General features: G+C 46.5%; 2 protein-coding genes across 8 annotated transcripts in view; both read left to right on the forward strand.

The window, feature by feature from the left end:
• Positions 1-6,558, forward strand: part of LOC309529423 (hypoxia-inducible factor 1-alpha-like) — a 36,485-nt gene extending 29,927 nt beyond the window's left edge. For all 7 annotated transcript variants that reach the window (XM_082217565.1, XM_082217566.1, XM_082217569.1 and 4 more), the window contains 3 exons: positions 12-159; positions 3,205-4,175; positions 6,150-6,558. In XM_082217565.1, the coding sequence (XP_082073691.1) occupies positions 12-159; positions 3,205-4,175; positions 6,150-6,181 (1,151 nt within the window). In that variant the 3' untranslated portion in view covers positions 6,182-6,558. The remainder of the gene's footprint in view (positions 1-11; positions 160-3,204; positions 4,176-6,149) is intronic.
• A 213-nt stretch (positions 6,559-6,771) lies between these two features.
• Positions 6,772-12,930, forward strand: part of RRP36 (ribosomal RNA processing 36) — a 33,093-nt gene continuing 26,934 nt past the window's right edge. Inside the window, exons 1-2 of the mRNA XM_082217847.1 lie at positions 6,772-7,074; positions 10,979-11,457. Of these exons, the coding sequence (XP_082073973.1) occupies positions 11,022-11,457 (436 nt within the window). The 5' untranslated portion in view covers positions 6,772-7,074; positions 10,979-11,021. The remainder of the gene's footprint in view (positions 7,075-10,978; positions 11,458-12,930) is intronic.

The raw sequence follows: 12,930 nt of genomic DNA on the forward strand, positions 1-12,930 counted from the left end.
TATTTTTGCAGTTTCAGTGCATGATTCTGGGAGACACATTCGGCACATGGTAGTCCGTCTTCTCTGCAAGGACCTGAGCTGGATTTGGGTGCGAGTTCTTGCGATAAGGGAGAATGGAAAGGGAGGAGAGCTGATCACTTGCACCAACCACATCCTCAGGTAAAGACATTCCCTGCATAGGTAATAGTAAAGGTAAAGGGACCCCTGACCGTTAGGTCCAGTTGCAGACGACTCTGGGGTTGCGGCGCTCATCTCGCTTTATTGGCCGAGGGCGCCGGCGTACAGCTTCCGGGTCATGCAGTTAGCATGACTAAGCCGCTTCTGGTGAACGAGAGCAGCGCACGGAAACGCCGTTTACCTTCCCACCAGAGTGGTACCTATTTATCTACTTGCACTTTGACGTGCTTTCGAACTGCTAGGTTGGCAGGAGCAGGGACTGAGCAACAGGAGCTCACTCCGTCACGGGGATTTGAACCACCGACCTTCTGATCGGCAAGCTCTAGGCTCTGTGGTTTAGACCACAGCGCCACCTGTGTCCTGGTAATATTCGAGAGTAATTTCAAACTAAGGTGCTTCCTTCATTCTAAATTATCCGGCAGTGGAACTGACTCCCTTGGGAGGTTCTTTGGATGTTTATAAGCAGAGGTTGGGTGGCCATCTTTCATGGATGCTTTAGCTGAGATTCCTGCATTGCAGGGGGACAGACTAGATGACCCTTCGGGTCCCTTCCAACTCTGCAATTCTATGGTTCTGTGAATTATTATTATTTGCATTCTACATCATTGTCTCAATGTGATATATAATAAACACAATTAAAACAGCAGATACATTTAAAACTAAAACAAAATAGACCCGGCCAACACCCATTCATCCGGCTGGGAAAGCCGCTTGGAACAAAAATGTCTTCCTTCATTTCCAGAAAGCACAGATGGTGGCTGGCTGCCAGATTTCAACAGGAATGCTATTCCACAGAACTGGGGCAGTCACACTAAAAGCCCTGCTCCAAGTTACTTTGGAGAGGGCTCTGAGATCTTTGGAACTTGCAGGAAAAACTCTCCCACAGATTGTAGTGACCTACTGGGTATATAAGAGATTAGGAAGTTTCTCTAGTAACCCGGTCCTGTATAGACCTTATATGTTAGCACCAACACCTTGAATTTCACTGAATAGCAGCTTGGAAGCCTTGTGCAAATCCCACAAGGAAGGTGATATATATGCTGGCAGTAGTTTGTCTACACAGGCAGCCTTGCTGCTGTCCTGCACACCAGTTGCAGCCTTCAGAGCATCCTCAAGCATAGCTCCACGTAAAATGCATTGCATGACCATGAGATGGGGACCCAGTCATTGCCGTCCTCTTCTCCCCACGGCTCTTCCAACTTTTCTCATAATCTAGCTATGAAAAAAGAACTCAGAACAGTAGCACAGTTTATGTCTTCTTTGCCATAACACAGGGTTGTACTCAACTGACTCACAACAGGTTGGACCCCTTGTAATTAATGGGTGTGACTAAAGTTAAATCCATGGATTTGAATGGATTCGTTCTGATATTACTTAGTAGTTGGATACGTGCCCTAGTTTTAAGGAGGTTTTCTTGAAAATAATTGGGCAATAGCGCTTTAGAACATTTTACAACATTTGACTTTTAAAAAGATTGCTGAAATAATGTCTTTGGGGTGTTTTTTTAATTGCTGTTAAGGCAACTTGTGCTTTCCCTTCCCTGCGCTTACGGAATGCAATGGACAGAATATAACTGGATGTACACAGAAAGGAAAAGCAGTTGCAGTAGCAAGGATAGTAGTTTGAAAAGTCGACTGCATTTCCACTTGTAGCATACAACAAAAGATGAAAAAAGGGCTCTTCCAGACAACCTGCTTATTGAGCATTTATCCTGATTTGCTTGCACAAAGCTTATGGAGAGGTTTTGTTAGATCTAGGCTTTATTGAGCATTCATCCTGGTTTGCTTGTGGGGTGTTTATATATCTTCCTGTGAATCATTCATTCATCTTCCACTTTTCAGTGCATTTCCGTGTCACTTTCCTAACTACAAAAATCCTCTATTTTTTTCCTTTTTCAATGTGGATTCGCTGTGCTAGGGCAGCAGAGCATTTTAATTGTACAAACCTAAATTTTCTGTATGCACTTAAATCACCGCCCCCCCCCCCCCAGGTTTGGAGGCAGCCTTGATAGAAAGAGCTAGGAAAGAGGAACATCTCTGGATCTTGTTTAACTCTTCATCTCCCCCTTCCCCAATTTCCTATGTCTGCAAATCTGAATCGGCTCCAATGTACATTGGTGTTGCAAACGATGTCTTCTGCTTTCTGTACTACATTAGCAATACAGTGGTACCTCGGGTTACAGACGCTTCAGGTTACAGACTCCGCTAACCCAGAAATAGTACCTCGGGTTAACAACTTTGCTTCAGGATTGTTAGAATTCCTGATCCATGCTTGCAGTCATGGTGTTGTTGTCTTTCACATGACGGTATATGTTTTGAGTCCACAGAGTGGGAAGTGACGGAGGCAGGATGTTTGTGTTACTGTGTTCCGTGACGTGGGACTATTGTCCTTTGTTTTTTCCCCCTTTTGCTGTCTGATGCTAAAGAGGGAGCCATGTTGCAGTGCTCCGTGTGTGTTTCTGTGTAAATAAAGTAGATTAGCCAAAATGCTGAGTTGCTGAGGCCTGTCACACGCATGATACGCAAACTCTGCGGATCCCTAAGTTTGCTGGTGTCGGTAGGCACCGGTTGCTGTGATGTTCGGGCAGAAGAAAGCTTATGAAGCTCCTGAACAATCGACCAGGAGGGAGGGAACATGCCAGTCAGGCATGTGTCTCTGCCAGGGTCCTACTCGAGTGTAGGCTGAACTCCTGACAAGGATGAGAACAGAAGCGGGAGGCCCCATTAGCCAAAGTGGTACCTCAGGTTAAGAACAGTTTCAGGTTAAGAACGGACCTCCAGAACGAATTAAGTTCTTAACCCGAGGTACCAATGTATTTGCAAATTCTATCCTCAAAGGCATTCCTGAACCCTCTATGCAAATGCCCTCATGCTTGTCATTCCCTTGTGCTCTCACAATACTTTGATTATGCTACACAGTGGCATGAGAGGACCAAATCTGGTTTGAGTGCCTGTGTCAGTAACCTTCCTGTTGGTATGATGGCATCCGGCACTTGTTTCAATGCACACTTTTTGTATCCTTGCATAGGGAGGAAGAAGCCCTCTATCTCCGGAACCAAGACCCACAGCATGGAGCTGTTTCCCCAGCTATCCCAAATCTTCAGTGCAATTCTGGAGAAATACAGCAGCAGACGACAGAGCTGAACGAAGCCAGTTTCTTCCCTCAAGAACCAGTGGCAGCCATGGATAGGGCACATGAGTACAACCCCTCTCAGCTGCTTGAGGCATGCGAAGAAAAGATGCTTCCTTCTGCCCTCCAGTCTCTGTTTCCAACCAACATCCCTCTCCCTAATATGAGGGCTGAGGCAGGCACCCTGCAGCCGCCTCAAGAAACGGGACTTCCATTCTTTCCAGCAGGTGGGCCCAAAAGTCTCTCCAGCCTAGACAATGCCAACAGGCTGCCCTCCATGAACCCTTATGTCCTCTGCTCCCCTGGGAATGCACTTTCCCCTGACAGCAGCCGTCCTGTAGACATTTCTCCGTTATTTGAAGGAGGGCCATCCATAGGCATGTTCCCAACAACAGGTACAAGCCCTGACACTGACAGATGGGCCATCAGCATGCTGGCGGGACAAATCCACTCCCTGGCTGAAATCTTCTCTCAATACGCAAAGCAAGCACCTCAGAGGTCTCCCAGCATTTCCTTGTGGACCAGACAGTCTGCTGAGGACACTCACATGATACCAAGGCAGGGTTTGGGGACTAACGGAGCTCTAGATTTCCCTGAGGATCTCTCTGTGGATGAAGATGTCATCGCCAGCATCTTAAACAGCTTCCTAGACCCTAACAACTTAAACCCGCTCACTTCTGAGCTTGGACCAGAAAGCAGTTTTCATGCATTAAACGCTGAGCCACGGGCTTCCTTAACCCAGGCTCCTCAAACAGACGTAACTCCTTGCCTTGACCAGTGCCTCTTCTTGCATTCTTCCTCTGCATCACCCAGTACCCACGTGCCTGACTCCCAGTGGGATGGGAGATTCCATACTGTATTTCAGCAAGGTACTGCTTGCCCTTCTTCAATATAATGTTACAGTTTATAAAGAACCAATAACGCAGGGGTGCAGAACCCATGCCCTTCCAGATGTTCCTGGACTACACCTCCCATCATCCCTGACCATTCACCAAGCTGGCTGGGGCTCGTGGGAGCTAGAGTCCAGGGAAATCTTGATAAAGACCAGGTATTGGGTTAAATCATGCACCCCAAGAATTTGTCTTTACCAGTTTGAAGGACTGTATGTTCTGCATCTCTGAAATAAAGTAACTGAAGTCAGTACAATCCTGAATTCACCTCAACTCAGGTTTGATGCAGGGCAGAATAATAAACTACATGGCTGCTGCTTTAAAAGTTTTCGTCGTGGTGGCATTCAACATGTGAAATTTTCAGTGTCCGGTCATATGGCAAGACCAAAATTACAATGCCGCAAACCACTGAGAAGCACTGCCTGCCTGAAGTTTACAACCATCTCTCCATAAACTTTATAGCAGCTACTGCATGCTTTGCCCATATGAATCCATACTGAGATGAAGGATTTATGGAGAGCTTTCCTGGCTGGAATAAAAATGGGCAGTACTGTCTTCATGCTAGAAGTAGGACCTCCATAATGCCTGGAGTGGCCTTAAAACAGGGTATATATCTAAAGATATTTATACAACCCTGGGATGATGACCTGCAACCCATGACTGACTGCCTTTAAAAGAGGATTTGCCACTTTCAAGGAGGATAAGGCTACTAGCCACAATGGCTATGTTCTACCTCGAGTGAACAGCATGCCTTTGAATAAGTAATAAATTGAAATAAATAGATAATACCAGTTGCTGGAAAGAGGCAGCTAACAAGAGTGTTGTTACAGCCAGGCCTTGCTTTCACAACCCCACTTTGCCATACAGAATAATCTGCTCAAATACAGCCGCAACACGTAGCTAATAAATGTAGTAAATGTATTATTATTAGTGGTTAGAATTACAGATAGGTAGCCGTGTTGGTCTGCCATAGTCAAAATAAAAAAATTCCTTCCAGTAGCACCTTAAAGACCAACTAAGTTAGTTCTTGGTATGAGCTTTCGTGTGCATGCACACTTCTTCAGATACACTGAAACAGAAGTTGCCAGACCCTTCTATATAGTGAGAAGGTGGGGAGGGGTATTACTCAGAAGGGTGGTGGGAATGGGAGATTGGCAGATAGCTGAGATGAGCCTGTTGACGACTCTTAACGACTGCAATAGGTCTTACAGTGGTTAGAATGTCATGCAAAATTTACAAATCATCAACTTCAAAATAATATATATATCAGTCCATAACCAAGAGGTAGTCAGTGTGATGAATTGCTGGGAGGGAACACCACAACGCAGGCCACTCCGAAAACAGGATTCTGGGCTAGATGCCGGGCCTTTGGTCAGATCCAGCAACAAGGCTCTTCTGTTCTTACTTATTTACAAGCCACAGCCCTTGACTCCCGTGCCTCCAATTTATAGCCAAATCATGCCTGCTACAGCTTCCTAAACACAGTAGCTGCAGCAGGGTTGGCTCCACCAGTCCTAGCTAGCACAGCGAACAAGTGGGAATTGCAGCAGGCCAGAGTTCCCATATATGAAAACAAAGGGCAAACCGAGCTTCCAGCCCATCTAATTTGAACAATGTCCCTCCTTCTTGTTGTTGCCATCTCTCTCGGGACACAATAGAGGGGCACATGCACCTTTGGGGGTGAAGTCAACATGTTGGAAAGCTGTAATGACTATGATGCGAAAAAGCGTCAGCCTTGATGTTCTTGGCACCCGTCTATCTTAGGGGACAATGAAGGAGTGCATGTTTGGGGGTCAAACCGTTGGAGAGTTACAGCGCCTGCTGTGGCTGTAGAGACCGATACGGGAGAGACATGTTTGGTTGCAGCTGGGGCAGATGAAGGTGTCCGGTTGTGCTGCTGTGGGTGCACTAGCGTTTCTTCTCTCTTAACTCCTGCATCCTTCCTTCCCACAGGTGCCTTTCCAGAAGAGGCCATGTTCTGCTGAACGTGCCCTGGTTGCCCCCGAGACTGACTTTAGAAATGAGAGCCCGTGTTGGCAGATAACCTGGCGGTGGAGACCTATCCTTCAACATTTCTCCAGTGAAATGGGGATGGCCAACCATATTGTTCCAATATTTCTGCAATATTTCCTAAGGAGAAGCTGGACATTCTGGGATCAAATCAGAAACCTAGGACGGCTCCTGAAAATCCTGGAAAACAGGAAAAAAATTGGCGGGTCTGTGGAGAATGGGATTGGCCTGAGGCATGAGACCACATAAGAAAGTGACCAGGCACACTGCCAGTGGAGCTCAACCACCTTCTGATGTGGACAGTGAAGGACAAGCTATGGCGACGCAAGGAACGCGATTGCCCTCTAGGGGGCGCTGCAGCGCGCTCATCAACAATAAAAGAAAAAAAACCTCACTGGGCCTTTTGTTCTCTCGTTGGTTTATTCGTGACGCCACAGGGGAGGCGGGCCCTGGCCCGAGCCTTCCCGCGCGCATGCGCGTCTCGCCCTTTGTGACGCTGTCCTCTCCCGTTGCCAGGATACGGGAAAGCGCTGCGAGGCCGCGGCCTGCAAGCGGGGCTGGGAGCAGCCGAGCGAGGCCTGGCGGGGGCGGGGGGCGTGGAGCGGAGGCGGCGCGTCAGCGGCAGGTGGAGCTCCGGCCCGGCGGCTGCTGCTCGTGCGACCTTCCTCTTCCGGGTTTGCGGCCCGTCCTCCCCTTCCAGCCTCCTCGAGTCCTGACCCCGCAACGCCGCACCCCCGAGGCAGTGTGCGAGGCGGGAAGGACCGGTGACCAGAGAGCGGGGTTTAGTTGGGGCCTTGTAAGCTCAAGGAGGAGGGGGGAAGCGGTGGAGGAAAGCCCCTTGCCTGCCACGTGCCCAACAGGACTGCAGGTCGGTTCATTCATATATATTTCCCCCGGTTTCATAGAGTTGGGAAGGGGCTGCACGAGGGTCATCTAGTCCAGCCCCTTGCCATTGCAGGAATTTATTTATTTATTTATTTATTTATTTATTTTGCCCAGCGTCGGGCTCGAACCCACGACTTAGGGATTAAGAGTCTGGTCGTGTTCTACCGATTTAGAGATTGTAATAGGTTGCCTTTTTCAGAGCTGAAAACTCTCGCGATGAAATACAGTGCCCCAGTTGCAAGCAGTTTATTGCGAATTTTAAACACACACACCCCAGCGGTAATAAAACATAAACACCCGGCCCGAAAACAACGAGCAACGGAAAGTAACGATAAACAGCAACCCACCAACGGTGAGAGAACACGGTGGAAATAACAGAATGGAAACGCCGTGATAGGAAAGGCCGACGGGGCAGGTGGGTTTCCAAAGTTTTCCCAAGGGGCCTGTTGGTCCCAAGTTAACCTGGTCACCAGTTGGCAGTGGGTTCTAGAGCTGTGGGGCTGCCCCAGAAAATGCCCTTGCCCTGACTTAACTGCTTTTTTGTGGCAGGCATGTGAGAAGGGCTATCAAAGCTAAATGGAACCTCCAGGAGAAGGGGCAATGTATCTCTGGAATACTAGGTGTTGGGGCCGGGGAGTGGACAACGGGAGGCTTGCTCCTCCTGGCCTACCTGAGGGCAGTTGATGTAATTAGATTGCAAGTGGGAGGGCTTTAGCCTTGGGATCAACTTTCTGTTTTCCAGAACCCTGAGGTCTGTCTGCTAGAGCAATGTGCAGAACAGTTGCCTAGAAAGTGTGGTGTTCGTACACTTAGAAGTAATGATCAGGATAACTCTGGGTGCTTCTCAGTCCTGGAATTTGTTTTTAGTGCCAGAAATAAGCTGATATTCCTTCCACGCAAAATCCAGCCTTCGTTCTCTTCCCCCACCCTCCTATCAGCACTTAATTTGTTTCACCCGGGGTGGTGTGGGGGAAGGAAGGTATTGTTAGGATCTGCATCAAGTACAAGTACAAGTGATCTACTGCAAGTCACCCAGAGATCTACTAGTAGTTATTTATTCATCGTTTGTTTGATCTCAGGACGGTTCACAATATAAAAACCCAAGATAAAAGAACAAATAATAGTTTGAAAAAGGAGCAATAAAACAATAACCACCCTCCACACCCTTGCATTAGACCGTCCAATCCAGCTGTGGTTTTCTTACCATGCGCTTCACAGAATAGCTTCCCTTACATGGATCTATAACTTATTGCAGAAGGAACATTAATGGCATATATCTCACTTCACCCTTAAACTGTTTTTCAAGCTACATTAAACCACTAAGTGGGAGGTCATCTAGAGTTCTGAGGTTTGCTGTCACTGATGTGCTCATGGCACCCAGCTCTGTCTCCCCATTAGATTTATTTCAGTTATTGGTCCCCTTAAGTCATTTGCACCACATGAGGAAGGGGGCTGCATTTTCACACCACCCTAAATGTCACCTCTAGCCCTGACCTCTGCATTTTGATTGAGTGGAAGATCTGAACGGTACGCTTGCTAAAAATCCAAAGACAACACCATGTACATTAGATTTGGCGCTTTCTTACAGGCACTAGCTCTGTTCCTTTATTAGCCTCATAACAGGTTAGCAATACAGTTTAACTGTTAATTGCTATTGGCTATAAAGCTTACCTTTTGATTTCTGTCTGGTAGTAAAGTTACAAAACCCATTTTCTGAAAGTGGCGACCCTAGGGCATCTCTCTATCTTGTACCCTCAAAACGTTGTATATTTAATCCAGTGTCTTTGTGACTTGAAGAAGGGGCATCCTTTATTGCCCTCCTCGGAGTTCTACTCCAACCCAACACTTTCATAAGCAATTTAAAAGGGTCTCTTGCTTCTGTGTGCCACATTTCTGTCTCATAAAACACCCCACATCTTAGCTGTGTGGAATGCGATGATTGAACAACAAAGAATATGAGAGTTGCCTTTTTGGATCAGACCAAAATCCATCGGGTCCACGGTCTGGTGCAGGATGGAGATGACAACTTTGCTTCATTGCTTTGCTACTGGCTTTTGATAAACATTAGTACTAAATGCCATTTCCGAATATGGAATACATAGTCATGTAACTGTCTACTGTGAATTTGTCTACTAGAATTTAATTGCTGTGGGATCACCCTGTGATACGCTTTTAAGGACTTCTGAATATGGGCATGGTGGGAAACAGGTGCAGAGCAAATGCTCTTCCTCAGCTTCCCTAAGATCTCTACCAAACCCAAGACCTCTGGAAAATAGACTTTAACAGAAAAAAGGCTAACTGGTCCTGCATGCAGTTAGTTATGAGTCAAGTTTTGGAGTACGGTGTAAAGACACATGAGGCCATCACCTTGCTAAAGCCAAGCAGTTCTGGGCCTGGTCAGTGCCTAGAGGGGAGACCATATTAAAATCATATGTAGGTTCCAGGACAGAGGAGTGGCAGGAGATAACAGAGGAAAAAATACTGCTTAACTAAATGTGTAAATGGATCATGGGATTAGGCTGGATTTGTTTCCTCCCCCAGCACCAGCCATTTGGGAAGCAAGCACATAGACCGGGGTAGGCAACCTAAGGCCTATGGGCCAGAAGCAGACCAATCGCCTTCTAAATTCGGCCCGCGGACGGTCCGGGAATCACTATGTTTTTACATGAGTAGAATGTGTCCTTTTATTAAAAATGCATCTCTGGGTTATTTGTGGGGCATTGGAATTCGTTCACCCCCCCATATAGTCCGGCCCACCACATGGTCTGAGGGACAGTGGACCAACCCACGGCTGAAAAAGGTTCCTGACCCCTGACATAGACTGAGTTTTCCCTCTCCACTTGGGTCAGGTAGAGCTGAGATAAAAGATATAAAACAGGGATGGGGAACCTATGGCGCTCCAAATGATGTTGGATTGCAACCAGAATGACCAGTGAGCAGGGATGATGGGAGTTGTAGTCCAAGAACATCTGGAGGGTCAAAGGTTCTCCATCTCTGCTGCAAAGGGACCAACTGAGTAACTCTGCTAGTTGCTGCAAAAAGTTATGAGGTCCAGGTCTCAAAAGATTGTGCCAAAAATGTTAATCTTTAAGGTGCCGGATGTTCTTCTGTTGCTTTTTGCTATTTACTGTCAATGAAATGCCAAAGAACGACTAGAATACTCTTTTTCCATGGCCATATATTGTACTGAAATTCTAAACCCGATCACCCATTGAAGTTAGTCAGAATAATGTCCAAATAAATATGTATAGGACTGCATTGTAACTCCTGGTCAGCCCCAGCAGAATGTTTTAGGTTTAAACCTAGTATGTTGCATTATCAAAGGCTTTTCCTGTGCAGAATTTTGAGAACATCAGGAGCCCTGGACAAAACGGAGTAGGAATTTACCTCAAAGCCTCTAATGGTAGTTTCTATTCCATTGCTTTTCTTGCCAAGGAATATAATCATTTTAGTGGGTCATCTCTTTAGAGCAGATATAGGCACCCAACTTTGTAAAGCACCAGACAGAAGGCAGCATCCATTGAGGCCTAATGAGTAGCTAGATGCTTTTACTGCCAATTCATTAGAGCATCACAATATAAATGGGAATACGCACCTCTGTATTTCTTTTCTGTAAGAATCTAAGCACTACAATTCTGTTTTGGGGTTGTAGCAAAATATATATATCAACCTCATAAGCCTGCCCCATATACACACAGTGTCATAGTCTGTCCCCCAACTCTGAGAATAAGACAAGCCTCCAGCTTTGTAAATTAGCTTTTGGTGCAGCTGTTTCTTGCCCTGAACTGCGCGCAAGTTGGCCTGCTTGCCAACAAATGGTTAGTTACAGTTTCTGTGGCAACTTAAACTGTGATAAGGTGGAGAGCTAACAGTAGTTTCTCTTTCAGCTTGAGTCTAGTGACTTGGAAGCATCCCAAAACCAAAAGCCTTATGAAGCAGCTGCGTGGGAATAAAGGTGGGGGCAATGCCAGAAAGAAGAGTTCCCCCTCTGGTAAGGACAGCAGGAATCCAGCATTACAGACGTCCGAGGACAGCAGGCCGATCAACATCCTAAATCCAAAACTGTTGGCTCAGAAGCGACCTCTGCAAGGTTTGAGCAGTATGGGAAGCAGCACCGCGGGGAGTCCCGAAGATGCCAAAAGACCAAAGCTCTTGCCTGAAGTGAATTCTCCTGGCCAGGAATCTGAAGACGAGGAGTCGGATGACAGTGAATATGAGAGAGCAGAGAGTGAGAGTGATGACAGCGATTATACAGACAGTGAAGACGACGATGACGACGAAACTGGCAGCGATGCCTCAGAAAGCAGTAACAAAGGCCCTGAAGAAACAACAAGCCAGCCTTCTTCAAAGACTGATTTAACAAAAGGTAAACGTTGATGCTTGGAAAAATTCAATAAATAGTGCATCTTTGTGTCACCTATCAGCCGTTTTGAGCTTTTCTTTCCCTGGTGGCTTCTGCTTCTAATTAACCGCCTTAGATGTGGGCGTGTAACCATTAATATGCATTATAGCCACCATTCAGATGCGCTCCTTGACATTGCTCTCTTTATCACCTAACCATCCTACATAATTGCCTTATCGTCAGGTGTGTCTCATGCTTCGTGCTGCCTCTGAAAGCAGGAAAATAACGGAGAGTGTGCCTTTCTGTGTCATACTCTGCATGAATGTATATTCTGTTGCTCAGATAACAAAGAAGTTGGGGCTGTCGGTTGAATAATCTCTTGCATCCTATTTAGTGGAAACATGTTATTGCAATCCAAAAAGTTGTGTTGAAATATGGAATTGCCTGTCGTTTTTAAGGGCTGCATAAATGCCACATGGTAGTCAAACCACTAAAAACAATGATAGCTACTCCTCACAACAGCCGATCAGGCAAAGTAGGGCTGGGTGATATATCAATATATTGTCCAAAACCGGTTTGAAGGTCACGTCATGATATCTGTTTCATAATATTTGACCTGGCAGTATATTGTGAATCACAATGTGTGTGAGGGCTCGTCAATATCTGGTTTTCAACATCGTGATATATCGCCAGCTAAACATCACGATAAAGATGGAACTATGCAGAGACAAACAGGCTACTTACTTGGCAAATGCTACTACTTAGGGCTCTAAAACGGATAGATGTCATTATTATCAATCACCACACAGTTAGTTTCATCAACAGGCAAGCCAAAATGCACCTAAACTTTGGGTTATGGGCTTGGCTTCCAAATTGTGGTATTCAGGACAATCCAAAGTACAGTGATGAGTCATGGGAATACAAATAATCTGGGACTACCAGCAGGCTTGCTAGGGGACAGAAGCGGTGGTGGCAGAAACAGCAGGGACCTCACAGGCAGTAGTGGCAACAGCCTTTAAGGCCCAATGGTGATGGCAGAATCACTGGCGGCCTGCGAGGCTTGGCAGCGGCAGGAGTTGCTATCAGATGTCGTGATATATCGATAAGTTGAGATGTTTAGCTGATGGTATATCGCGATATTGAAAACCAGATATCGCCCAGCCCTAAAACAAAGCTGTGTTATCCCCCTGTTGAAGTCTGAGGATGGGGGAACGCAGGCTGGAGAAACAGTGGCTTGTCTACGTTCACCAAGGTAAGAATTGCTCGCTGGAAACGACACACTTGTCTGCTGCCCTATAGCAGCTCACTGTTTGCACCCAGTCAACGGTGCCATTGCCTCGGTTGTCTAATGAGAACACTTTGTAATGCAGGTTAGTCTTCTGGTTAGATGTTTTGCATTTTCTCATGGAGGAAGGGGAGTAGTCTCCTAAAAAGGTACTTTGTTGGCCTCACCAGCTGAGTTCAGGTTTGGGTGATCTGTTTTCCTTACGCTGTCCT

This window comes from Podarcis vaucheri (assembly GCF_965113315.1).
Source record: "Podarcis vaucheri genome assembly, chromosome: 3".
NCBI lineage: Eukaryota > Metazoa > Chordata > Lepidosauria > Squamata > Lacertidae > Podarcis > Podarcis vaucheri.